This window comes from Acanthopagrus latus, chromosome 2 (genome assembly GCF_904848185.1).
Source record: "Acanthopagrus latus isolate v.2019 chromosome 2, fAcaLat1.1, whole genome shotgun sequence".
NCBI classification, from domain to species: domain Eukaryota; kingdom Metazoa; phylum Chordata; class Actinopteri; order Spariformes; family Sparidae; genus Acanthopagrus; species Acanthopagrus latus.
In genome coordinates, this window is record NC_051040.1 from 1627667 (window position 1) to 1640716 (window position 13050).

Sequence of the window (13050 nt, forward strand, 5' to 3'; positions counted from 1 at the left end):
TCATGTGACACACCTGTACACAGTCCTCTGATTAGTACTAACCATTAGTACTCTCCCCAGGTGATTGTGCATGCGTGTCCTCCTCCCAGTGTCACCTGTACTGACATATTTAAAGAGTCTCAGTTTGATTATCAATGAGGGAAGGTCAAAGTAGGACTGGACCCAATCCAGCCCAGATTTCCAAGGAACTTTTCACAGCACGGGACCTTCAGCCTGGAGACTGCTGTTCCTGTCCAGAGTTATTTGAACTGCCATATGAGAAGTTATAGCACATACATAATATAACTGAAGTTATCAATGTGAAGTTCACATGTTTACCGGAACATAGTCTAGTTCCAGTGCATGTCTCAGCAGTGCCTGAAATTGATTAAAATCGTCAAACGAGCACAGGATGCCGTCATCATCTCAGGCAGCTTCCTGTTTGCTCACCATAGAGATTAAAAGTCAAAGAGGAAACTCTGCACATATGACGAGAGCTGATCAAGACATAAGATCCACAGACAGTCAGTGAGAAAGAGTGACAGGCTGTTCGGACAACAGCCCAACTGGACATGGACCCTGTAGACCGACTGCTGGTGTTCGTGTTGCTCTGGAGCTCAGGTACGACCTCGGCCACTTAAACCTCACTGCTTCCTGCACATCATGAGTTTGGATTGTCTGATCCACGGGAGAATGAGCGAAATTCATTCAAGAAAATATTTTAAACTTTAGGGAAAATACATCAAATTTGTGAAAGTGGGTATGAAATGATGAAGAAGTCTAATCCAGAGGAGTTAGGCTGCTGACAACTGACTGTCATATATCACAAATAGAGCTTATAAGGAAGATATATTTTTAAGGATGCTATTGGTAGTTTTTTGGGAGGGTGCATTCCCCCGTTCTACTTTTAAACTGTTTTATTGCTGTTGAATGTTCTTTGTAATGTTTTGACTTATGGCCCTGACCGCCTATATAGTATGGATGAAAATCTTCCTTTTTGCTGAATTGTAACAGTAACAGAAGTAGGTTCATTTTCATTGGATTCATATTTTGTAGCTTCTTATGAGACCAAAATATTTGGGTATGTTATTTTAGGAGTATTTATCCTGAGGCTAGGAAGAGGTTTTAACCTTCTCAGCCTCCACACTGGTATCAACATGTTGGCGTTCCACATCTGTCCAGGAAGCAGTTTATATTTTTGAATTCTTGATGATAAAAGAAGCAATTTGGGGGCATTTTGTCACACAAGATGTACATATACAAACCAGTTGCCAGAATAAATGTTAGCTAAGTAAGCTTCTGCTTAGGTGGGTTTCTTTAGGAGTGGCTTTACAGTGGCTGTACTGAAAGGGAATAAGGCCTGAAGTGAGGGAGGAGTTGATCAGAGTGGTGAGGAATGGGAGAGGATATCAGGTCCAGGGAACAGTTGGTGGCACGGTTAGACGTCATTAGTTTGAGAACATTTTACATGCAACCATCATCGAACATGGACATTAGAGTCCCATTTTAGTTTCCCAATTTTTCTGTATTTCCTCATTGTGCAGTTCCACCCATGATGCTAAGAAAGAACTCAGAAAATCGGACCCTATCCTTTAACAGATTAATGTTAGGAGGTAATCTGTTCCTCGAGTTCCTGCATTTGAAGAGACTGAAGACAAAATCCACAGTCCTGTCACGTAACCACCACACCTGATCTAATTAGTGACTTTATTTGAAATGATTTTGTTTCTGTCTTTAGGATTCTCCCCAGGACTTGTGACAGTAGAAACCAGAACTTCCCAAGGTAAACTGATACATCAAAAACAGGCCTAAATGAAGAATAAAACAAGAGATTATAATATAATATCATACTAACAACTCTTACCCGTGCTCAGAGATTGATTATATCCAGTTGGTGGGAGGATCCAGCCGCTGTTCTGGTGAACTGGAGGTGAAACAACAAGGCGTGTGGAGAAAAGTGGATGATGCAATTGGTCAGTGGAATCTAAAGACAGCAGATGCAGTTTGCAGACAACTGGACTGTGGTTCTGCTGTTTCAACAGGGCCGATACAGAGTTTAACATCCATACCTGTCTGGAGGATTAGTTCATCTTGTCTTCAGTCTGGGTCTGCAATTAGTGATTGTGTATCTACAACAACTGATTCTGCCAACTACCACCTGGAGGTCAAGTGTTCAGGTAACTCCAGTAAACACATCAGATGTGATGGTTGTCTTGTTCTTCACATTTCTTCATTCAGTAGATCCAAGCCACACTAGATCAAGTAGCAGTCATCAATGATAAGTGCTTAGTTTAATGTTCCAGCTCACCTTAGTGTCACATTGTTGCTGGTATATGCAGGAAGGCATACATGCATAGGGAAGGAAGAGGCAGTATTGAATTATTCAGCCATCAAGAGAGAACACAGCAGAAAAGTTTCATACAATCACCTGCTGATTGTAGAGAATGAGAAGGTTCCTGAACCTGAACACAGAAGTAGAAATCCTTCTGTCTGTTGCTGTCTTTCTTCAGACTCTGTCAGGCTGGTGAATGGAAACAGTCTGTGTTCAGGCAGACTGGAGGTGAAGTCTAACCAGAGGTGGTCCTCAGTGTGTGAAGATGACTTTGACCAGCAGGATGCAGAGGTGGTCTGTAGGGAGCTCGGCTGTGGGGCTCCTTCAGTCCTCCAGGGGGCGCTCTATGGAGAAGTGGAGGCTCCAATGTGGACCAGAGAGTTCCAGTGTGGAGGCCATGAGTCTGCTCTCCTGGACTGTAGAACCTCAGGCTCAGATAGAAACACCTGCTCACCTGGTGAAGCTGTTGGACTCACCTGCTCAGGTAGGAAAGAAGCTGCAGCTTTGATTCTAAAGCAAGTCACATCATTCATTTAACCTATTACTCTCTTGTACCTCTTCAGAGCCCAATGACATCCAGTTGGTCGGAGGATCCAGCTCCTGTGTGGGCAGGCTTGAGATGAAACACAAAGGAAAATGGAAACCAGTGTCTCTCTCGTTCGTTTCTATGTGGGGCCTGATGTCTGCAGCGGTTGTATGTAGACAGCTGGACTGTGGTTCTGCTCTTTCAACAGAAACAGTACATGTGGTCAACACAGATACATGGACAATCCTATCATCCTGTGGTCGGTCTGAGTCTGCCATCAGGGAATGTACATCAATATGGCCTTTTTCTTTCCCAGATACTCTGAAAATTACCTGCTCAGGTAAAAACCAACAAAGGCAACAACTTTAACAGTGATCCTTAAAAAGAAAGTAGTAGCCGCCTGGAGAACATATTTTGGAACTTTGTATGTGTGTTCATCACAATATCTTAAATTATATAAAACACTGTTAGAATGAATGATAGTGTTTTAAATGAGTTCCTTTTTTTAACTGCTGCATTAAGAGCCAAAACTGGACTCAACAAAATTACAAAATCACTGTCACCTTGCTCGCTTATATTGCCCACCCTGCCATCTTTGACAAACAACAACATCTTCTTAATTTTCTCTCTTCCCCGATAGACTCTGTCAGGCTGGTGAATGGAAACAGTCTGTGTTCAGGCAGACTGGAGGTGAAGTCTAACCAGAGGTGGTCCTCAGTGTGTGAAGATGACTTTGACCAGCAGGATGCAGAGGTGGTCTGTAGGGAGCTCGGCTGTGGGGCTCCTTCAGTCCTCCAGGGGGCGCTCTATGGAGAAGTGGAGGCTCCAGTGTGGACCAGAGAGTTCCAGTGTGGAGGCCATGAGTCTGCTCTCCTGGACTGTAGAACCTCAGGCTCAGATAGAAACACCTGCTCACCTGGTGAAGCTGTTGGACTCACCTGCTCAGGTAGGACAGCTTCACATTTTGATTTTACTTGAGCAAAATGTCTTTAGTTCTTTTATCAATTACTCTCCTGTCTCTGTCCAGAGCCTGATATTGTCAGGTTGTCAGGGGGAACCAGTCGCTGCGATGGCACGTTAGAGATGAAACAACGGGGAGAGTGGAGACCAGTGGCCAACATCGTCTCTGGATGGGACCAGAAGTTAGCATCTGTTGCATGTAGACAACTCGACTGTGGTTCTGTTGTTTCAACAAAAATACGAAACCCTTCAGATAAACCCGCCTGGTGGATCAGCGAAACCTGTGTTCTGTCCGAGTCTACACCCCTGCTGCGGGAGTGTTTGTTATTGCCTCATCACTTCCAACCAGCCATCAGCCTGGAGGTGATCTGCTCAGGTAACCCTTGAACGGTAACTTTGTTGAATTTCATATTCTTAATAGAGAATCACTCAATTACCAATTTTCTTCACAGATATTCTGGCTCAGCCAAACATCTCCTTCTCCCCCCACAACGACGGGTTGTCCGAGGACAAGCAGCTTCAGGTGCTCCTGGGCTCCAGTTTCACCATCAGCTGCTCCATCCTGCCCCAGCATCCAGGAGGCTCTTTCCAGCTTACTTTGACCAACTCAGCAACATCACAGAACTACACCCTGGCAGCTGTCAATCACTCTGCCCACTTCCTGTTCTCTGCTGCAGACCACACCCACCAAGGGGACTACATCTGTGTTTATCACGTCTACGCTTTCTCCCGTAAATTCTCCTCTGAGAGCCGCCGTCTCTATGTAGCTGTCGCAGGTAACTTGACATCTGAGTCCTTTTACATTTCTGCAAACCAGAGATACTTTCATTTGTACATATCATACATTACCTGACCCAAAAAAAAGTCGCCACCAAAAAAACCACCCTAATATTTCGTTGGACCACCTTTAGCTTTGATTACAGCATGCATTCGATGTGGCATTGTTTTTCAATAAGCTTCTGCAATGTCACAAGATTTATTTCCGTCCAGTGTTGCATTCATTTTTCTCCAAGATCTTGTTTTGATGATGGGAGAGTTGGACCACTGCGGAAAGCCTTCTCCAGCACATCCCAAAGATTCTCAATGGGTCTGGACTCTGTGGTGGCCAATCCATGTGTGAAGATGATGTCTCATGCTCCCTGAACCACTCTTTCACAATTTGAGCCCAATGAATCCTGGCATTGTCATCTTGGAATATGCCCATGCCATCAGGGAAAAAAAAATCCATTGGTTGAAGAACGTGGTCATCCAGTATATTCAGGTAGTCAGCTGAGCACCATAAATCTGGACTCATCAGACCTCATGACCTTCTTCCATTGCTCCAGAGTCCAATCTTTATGCTCCCTAGCAAATTGAAGCCTTTTTTTCAGATTAGTCTTACTGATTAGTGGTTTTCTGAAGGCTACACTCCCGTTCAGTCCCGATCCATTGAGTTCCCTTCACATTGTGCAGGTGGAAATACTCTACTTTCACTATTAAACATAGCCCTGAGTTCTACTGTTGTTTTTCTACGATCTGATTTCATAAAACGTTTAAGTGATCACCAATCACGATCAATCAGGATTTTTTTCAGACCACATTTCCTCCTTGAAGATGATAGTTCCCCACTATCCCTCCAGTTTTTAGTTATGCTTTCGACAGTTCTTAACCCAATTTTAGTAGTTTCTGTGATCGCCTTAGACTTTTTTCTCTACTTGATGCATGCCAATGATTTGACACTTCTCAAACAGACTAACATCTTTTCCACAGCCACGGGATGTGTCTTAGGACATGGTTGTTTAAGAAGTAAGAAGCTACTCGTTGCATCACTCGGGGTTAAATAACTTGTTACAAGCTGAAAGATAATTACCCATGCAATAATTTCACCTTTCTACAACATGAGTCCTGTCACATTCACATTGCATGTATATGAGCTGACTTTTATGTCATAAGAAGGAGGGGGTGATGGTGGGGTGATGGCTCAGCATGACAGCTGCCAAACCAGAGTGAAACCACTGGATATATTTAACATGATGTCGGGACATTTTTCAGCCTTGCCAGTGACAGCAGACAGATAATTTAGACCAGATGTCCGGGCAATTTCTGACTGTGTTCATGAAACCGGATAATTTCGAATAGAGTTGCAACAGTTTCCAGCCATGATAGTGGCAACAAACCCAAATGCTTTTTTTATGAGATGTCTTGATATTTTCCAGCTGTGTTTGTGGCCACAGAGCTTGACAAGCCAAAACACTAATGCAGATGTCAGGTTTTATACCCAAAGTATACAGACAAATCATTTTCCAACCACAATCATAAGTAGTTTTTGGGTCCAAACCTAACCAGACCACGATTACAGCGCTGTCACATCAAACTGAGCCTAAAGTTGCAATGCAAAGGTGCAACCTGAGGAAATGTGCAACATATCCATGTTTTGCAGAAACGTATGATGCCAACATTTGGAAACACTAAGCCTACATGAAGCAAAGAAAACTGCATGTTCCTGTGTGAACTGATGTAATGACTGTGAATCTGTTTCAGACTCTTCAACAGATCTGATCATCAGGTTGGCACTCGTAGTGCCGATGGTGGCGTTCAGTGCTGCCATGTTTTTCTACTACAAGGTACACATCAGTGGAATTGACTGTTGTGGTGTAATATGTAAAACTCAAATGTTCACATTGGGATCACAGTCCGATGTGTGTTTGGTACAGCAGAGAAAACAGAAGCAAAACATTTTGAGTAACTACATTAAAAGTATTTTGTGACCTAAACACACTGTTTTGCCATTTCTCTGTAGGTCAGTAATAGTCAGATGCTGAGACGAGAGGACAATATTGAGCTCGATTACCTTGGTGGTGCTCAAGATGGACACAGTGGAGCTGAAGAGGCAGGAGTCGAGGGACCACAGTAGTGCACATCCAGGGTTTCCAGGAGATGAATCAGTACTGGAGTCAGAAGAGGTATATGTGAATTTAACAAAAAAGGTTTGAACATTTGTAAATGACAATGTGCTTTTCCTGCTGTAGTCTTATATTTCAAATTCTTGCACTGACTGATTAAAGAGACAATGCAGTGAGAGAAATGTGGCATCTTGTTGTGTGATATTGTCTCCACCAAAGTTACATTTACATTATTAAAGTGTGTTATCTGACATATGGAGGCAATTCATGAGCTCACATGCAGCTTCCTCTAGGGGCCACAAAAGGGTTCAATTATATTTTTCCACATATGCAGCTGTACTCCTGCAAACGATGCTGAGCTAATGATAATAAGATAATTGTTGTGAATGTCTGTGTTCTGCATCTGGTGACATCTGCTTAAAATATAATCTATACTTAATCTGTAAATAAGTAGAAATTGATGATATGAAGTTTGTTTCACAATAAATTAAACCTGCATTGACTGGAATGTGTGGATGGTTTTGTTATTATTCTGATTTGTTTTTAGGCTGCAGCAAGTTACTCAGAGCTGTAGTTAGAAGTGTTTCTGGATTGATTCTCTTCTCTTGAACCACCTTAGTGTTATTGGTAAGAAGTCAGCACTTTTTTGACAAGAAATACAGACATTGTTGACAGGACGTTACTGACTGGAAGAGCAGTAAACAAGAATGAAAGCAAACTGTCTAGGTGACAATCACAAAAGCTTCAGACTCAAACAAGCAGACGGAGGTGAAATCGTGCTATGTGTTTCTATAAAAGCAGCCATAACTGATTTCTTGGTCACCTTAAGGGAAACTTGACATATTATCGACATAGAAACCTTTTATGGTGAATGTGTTTTGCAAACAACTGCATATTTACACATCCAGCAGAAACAAAATATCATCTTTCATTTGGAGTCTTGTTTTTGGAATTTAGAGTGCAGGGTTGATGCCTTAAACCAGACCTAGGTCCAGGGGCCAGATGTGGCCTTTTAGCAACCTGATTCTTAATTACTGCTGTTAGTCGACTAATCAGCACATTACATCTGCTGCAAAGCAAACGTGAGCTTTAACTCTTTGTCACATTTTTTCAGGCTGCTCTTGAGCACTTTTAGTGGTGAGGGAGTGCAGAGTGATTGCTATGAGGAGTTGACTTTGGTCTGCAACAGTGTGTGGGTGGTGCATGTCAAGTGTCATCCACATGACTGCACCCAAAGTTTCCCCAACTCAGCATTTCTTTGTAACACAATGATAATTGATATTAATTTCACCTTTTAATATCTTGGATGGTCAGAGTTGTTGGGCCTTGCATTACACGAGGCACAATTAAGTAGTGTTTATGCAACATTAAAAGGGAGTTTTCTCTCTTGGGTTAAATTTGGCTATCAATAATAATTAATGTGGATTATAATTATTAATTATGATAAATAATATGATCCAGTTACACATGAGATCACCTCGAGGCACAACCCTTGAAGAAGGGAAAACATTTTGGTTAATCAAATGGGTTACAAATTTGATAAATCAGTTTTCATCACACTGCAATTGTTTGTAAGCACAAATCAATGTCTACTCCTGTAGTAAACTAAACTTAAGCTCTGTCCAAATTATGCTGAAATTAATATTTCACATCTATGAATGATTGCCAACAGTTCACTGCTTCACACGGGGCACCATTAATGTTGGGCCTTGCATTACATGAGGCACAGTTAAACAGTATTAATGCAACATTAAAAGTGAGTTTTAGGTTAAATTTGGCTATCAATAATAGTTAATGATTATCAGCGATAATTGTTAATCATGATAAATAATGTGATCCAGTTTACATTAGATCATCTTGGGGCACCACCCCTGAAGAAGGGAAAACAGCAAATTTAATAAATTGGTCTCATAAAAATGTACTAAACTGTTAATAGGTCGGATTAATAATTAACTTAATAGCTACAACCAAATTTACCCTAACAGCTAGTAATGGTTGAAGGATTTCTTAGGAGTGGCAACATTTACTCTTACATTATTAAATAGACAGCAAGAAGGTTCAAAAGCCTTTTAATTAACACAGATGAAAACACACAATCTAACTAATATGTACTATAAATAGGTGTGTGTGTGTGTGTGTGTGTGTGTGTGTGTGTGTGTGTGTGTGTGTGTGTGTGTGATGCCAGGTTAGAGAGGATGGTTAGTTACATGCAGAGATGCTCAGTCTGTGTGAAGCATAATTCAGCTAACGTCAAATTAGCCGTCTAGGAAAGCAAACTACCAATAACCTGACCTGAGATCACAATGACACTGAGAAAGTGAACAAACACATAAATTGAACACGTTACATCAACCAGAGTTTAAATGCTATGCTATCTAAGCCCAGTTCAACCATACCAGTCTTCGTAGAAAAGCTGCTGGTGGTTGCAGGAGAAGTTGGGATTCCAGTGTTGAAAGCTGTTCTTGCTGTGCAGGACTGATGAAAGTCAGCAGAGGAGGAAGCAGTTCACTCCTTTCCTTTGCAAGGATAGCAGCTCAGTGCTAACTTGCTTGGTGTCCTTCAGACTGTGAGGTTAGCTGGCAAGCCTTGCGTCACAGCTGCTGGTGCTAAGTGATCTGGAATACTGGCAGGGCCTTCTGTCACTGCAGTGAGGAGAATTTCTTTGGATCTTGAGGGCAGGCAGCCCCGTCGGGGGAGATGGAGAGGAGAGCTTGAGGATAAGGAGTAGAAGGAGTAGAGGGAGTAGAGTGAGAGAGAGGAAGAACAAGGTGACCGTGCATGCGTGTCCTCCTCCCAGTGTCACCTATACTGACATATTTAAAGAGTCTCAGTTTGATTATCAATGAGGGAAAGAAGGAAAAGGTTAAATTGTCGACTGCGAGGTCAAAGTAGGACTGTGGTTTTAAAAGGGACCAAAATAAATCATAGATGGGGTCATTTCAATAAGGGAATCCAAAGCAGCAGGCATAATGGTGCTTTTGTGAGGGCTGTGATATTTCAGATCCAACACTCCCCCCAGGAGTCAGACAGTCCAGAGTGGTTATTATTTGGAGCTGTTCTGCTGCAACAAGGGTTGTTTAATGAACTGGACTACATAAAATACTGTAGGGAAGTTATGCCACATACATAATGTAACTTAAGTTACAGATGTGAAAGTACACAGATATAAAACAGCTTCACACGTTTACCAGAACATACTCTAGTTCCAGTAAATGGCTCAGCAGTACCTGAAATTGAACTGACAACAGTCTTTAATAAAATCATCAAAAGAGCACAGGATGCAGTCATCATCTCCGGCAGCTTCCTGTTTGCGCACCATGAAGATTAAAAATCAAACAGGAAACTGCACATTTGATGAGAGCTGATCAAGACATAAGGTCAAAAGACGGTCAGTGAGAGAGAGTGACAGGCTGTTCGGACAACAGCCCAACTGGACATGGATCCTGCAGGCCGACTGCTGGTGTTCGTGTTGCTCTGGAGCTCAGGTACGACCTCGGCCACTTAAACCTCACTGCTTCCTGCACATCATGAGTTTGGATTGTCTGATCCACGGGAGAAAGAGCGAAATTCATTCAAGAAAATATCTTGAACTTCAGGAAAATAAGTCTAATCTGGACTAGTTAGGCTGCTGACAATTGACTGCTATAAATCACAAATACAACCTATTAGGAAGATATCATATTTTTAAGGATTATTTAGTTGTTGACAGTTTTTTGGGGAGGTCCATCCCCCTCTGTTCTACTTTCACATTTACATTTAGGGCATTTAGCAGACGCTTTTGTCCAACATGACTTACAGTAAGTACATTTTCACAAGAGAGAAACCACAACATATCACTGTCGATGCAGCAAAATGAACTATAGAAACAATTGTCAAGCCCTCATCTGAGGATCGTAACTTCTATTTGTCAAAGTGTGTGAGATCCTGAGTTTACCCTGTCCAGGAGGCACTGGACCAGCTCTCCGTTATAAAGGGTTAGATCCCTAAACCTACAAATGGTTGCTAAAAAGTGGGAATTTAAATAGGGATTTCTTTTGAAAGCTGGTAGTGAGGAGACTCGCCTAGATTCTCACTGCCTGAGTCTGAACGTCTTCCCTGCTTCCTCTGGTTTAGCATCTGACATGAGCAGCCCTCGAGTCAGATACGGCCACCAGCCACGCCTGTTACGGCAGCTGTCCTCTAAATGATCTGTGCACTTGGTTTGGTGCTACGTTGTATTTTCGGGACTGTGAAGTGACAATCTGGTAGGCTAGAGTAACCTTTAAGAACCTTTAACATATTTTGCAGGTATAACACCTAACTTTATAATTCCATCAAAGAGACATAAAATCAATGTCCCCAACTTTTACTTTAACTATATTGTGTAGGTTTTATTGTGTAGACTTTAGCAAGGGCAAAGCATACAGCTCGATACTTACTTCAATTACTATCAGTCATTATCAAAATGTATTTCTAAAATCTAAACATGATAAATAACAAATCAATTTAAAAGAGCTGAGGTCAGTTAAATTATTATTAAAGGCCTGAGTGCACACTTCTCCTTTTTCTCACACACAGTGCCACCAATTTCTCTTGACTTTCTCCTCTGACACAACCTTAATATAATGATTTAACATGCTTTTACTGTATTTATGGCAAACACAATGCAGCAGGCAGAGCTTTAATGTAGTTCAGAGTTAGGGTTAGGGTTATTGTTATTTTTTATATTTTGGGGGGTTTAGGAGGGAGTCATGCTACGCAGGGTCGAGGCGAAGTCTGAACAAATGAATCTTGAGTCTTTTGCTGAAGGTGGAGAGTGATTCTGCTGTCCTGACATCGGTCGGGAGTTCGTTCCACCACTGAGGTGCCAGAACAGAGAAGAGCCACGACTGAGGCTGTTCTGCTGAGCTGTTCTACGCTTGCACTGTTTTATTGCTGTTTAGTGTTCTTTGTAATGTTTTGATTTATGACCCTGGCAGCCTACATAGCATACATATCTAAAGTGTGTAAGAAATGTTGTATTTTAATGATTTCATCACATTGACAGAGTTACAGTTGTAATCAAAGACTGGAAGATGACTTTCAGCTGCAACATTATTGATAAAATCTTGGTTATAATGGGGAAATTGCCGTGGAAACGCAAAGACACCTGGCATGAATGAAAATCGTAGTCTTTGCTGAATTGCAGTAGTAATAGAAGTAGGTTCATTTTCAACAGGTTCATATCATGTAGCTTCTTACTTTTAAAATGAGACCCAAATATGCATAAAAGCCTGATTCCTGATTCATTAGGGCCCGAGCAGGGAAACCTGGGAGGTCCCTATTGTTATTTGAATGACGACCTTTTTCGTCCCAAATTATCAAATTTGTCATTGCCTGAACATACCCCAAAACTCACTAAGCTTGGAGTACATGTCACACCTGCCTTAAAATTTGATCATCTATTGTCATCATCAATTTCCACCATTAGGTGGCGCTAAAATCAAGAAAAGTGCATTTTACCTTATAACTCCCATATGGTTTAACGCACATTCAAAAACCCTAAAATCCATGCCTTCCCTGAATTGTCCTGAATCTTGCGATCTATGCTGCTCTCATTTCCATCGCTGATGTTTTTTTGTCTTTTTTGCAAATTTGCAAAATGTTGCAAACCTACATTTTCCAACTCCTCCCAGGCAATATCACCGATTTGCACCAAACTTGGCACACATCATCTGTGGACCCTCCTGACAAAAAGTTATCAAAACAATTTTGATATTTCAAACAATACTCAAGTTAATAAATAACAGCTTCATGCAGATTTCTTTCCAAACTGGAAGTGTTGCATATCTCCACATTTGTGAGTCCGGAGGACAGGTTTCTACTTCCTCATGAGCCCCTGAGGCTCTGTGCAAAATTTTGGAGGATGACTACAAGGTGGCGCTCTTTAAATTGAAGCATCTCATATCTCACCATCAGTTGCTTGTATTAACATGAATCTTAGTATAATCATTGCCAATGCCCTCTTGAGAATATTGGACGAAGGACTTACTAATCCGCGACTAGGTGGCGCTCTGGTGGCAGTGTTATTTAATATTTGGCTCTGTGCCCACACCATAACAGTTATGTCAATGAAATTCATCAGGGTGCTATAGACTGGCCCCTGCAACTCACACACCAAAAATGACCAGCAGGTGGCACTATTATCAACACAAAACAGTTTTTTGCAATAACTCCCTCATAATATGTTGCACATTTTTAAACCTTACAACTATGTGCTCCCTAAATTGAGCTGAATTGTGTGATGTAGGCGACGCCCACTTTTGCGATAAATTTCCATTCGCAAAATTACGAAAAATGAAAAACTTACTTTTTCCAACTCCTCCTAGGTGATTTGACCGATTTGCATCAAA

At 41.6% G+C, this 13050-nt stretch overlaps 1 protein-coding gene across 1 annotated transcript in view; it reads left to right on the plus strand.

Moving 5' to 3' along the window:
* LOC119007756 overlaps positions 1–13050 on the plus strand; it is a 33463-nt gene that overhangs the window by 9565 nt on the left and 10848 nt on the right. The window contains exons 11-18 of the mRNA XM_037077645.1: positions 1829–2156; positions 2490–2795; positions 2875–3177; positions 3478–3783; positions 3865–4173; positions 4250–4573; positions 6318–6400; positions 6577–6686. Of these exons, the coding sequence (XP_036933540.1) occupies positions 1829–2156; positions 2490–2795; positions 2875–3177; positions 3478–3783; positions 3865–4173; positions 4250–4573; positions 6318–6400; positions 6577–6686 (2069 nt within the window). The remainder of the gene's footprint in view (positions 1–1828; positions 2157–2489; positions 2796–2874; positions 3178–3477; positions 3784–3864; positions 4174–4249; positions 4574–6317; positions 6401–6576; positions 6687–13050) is intronic.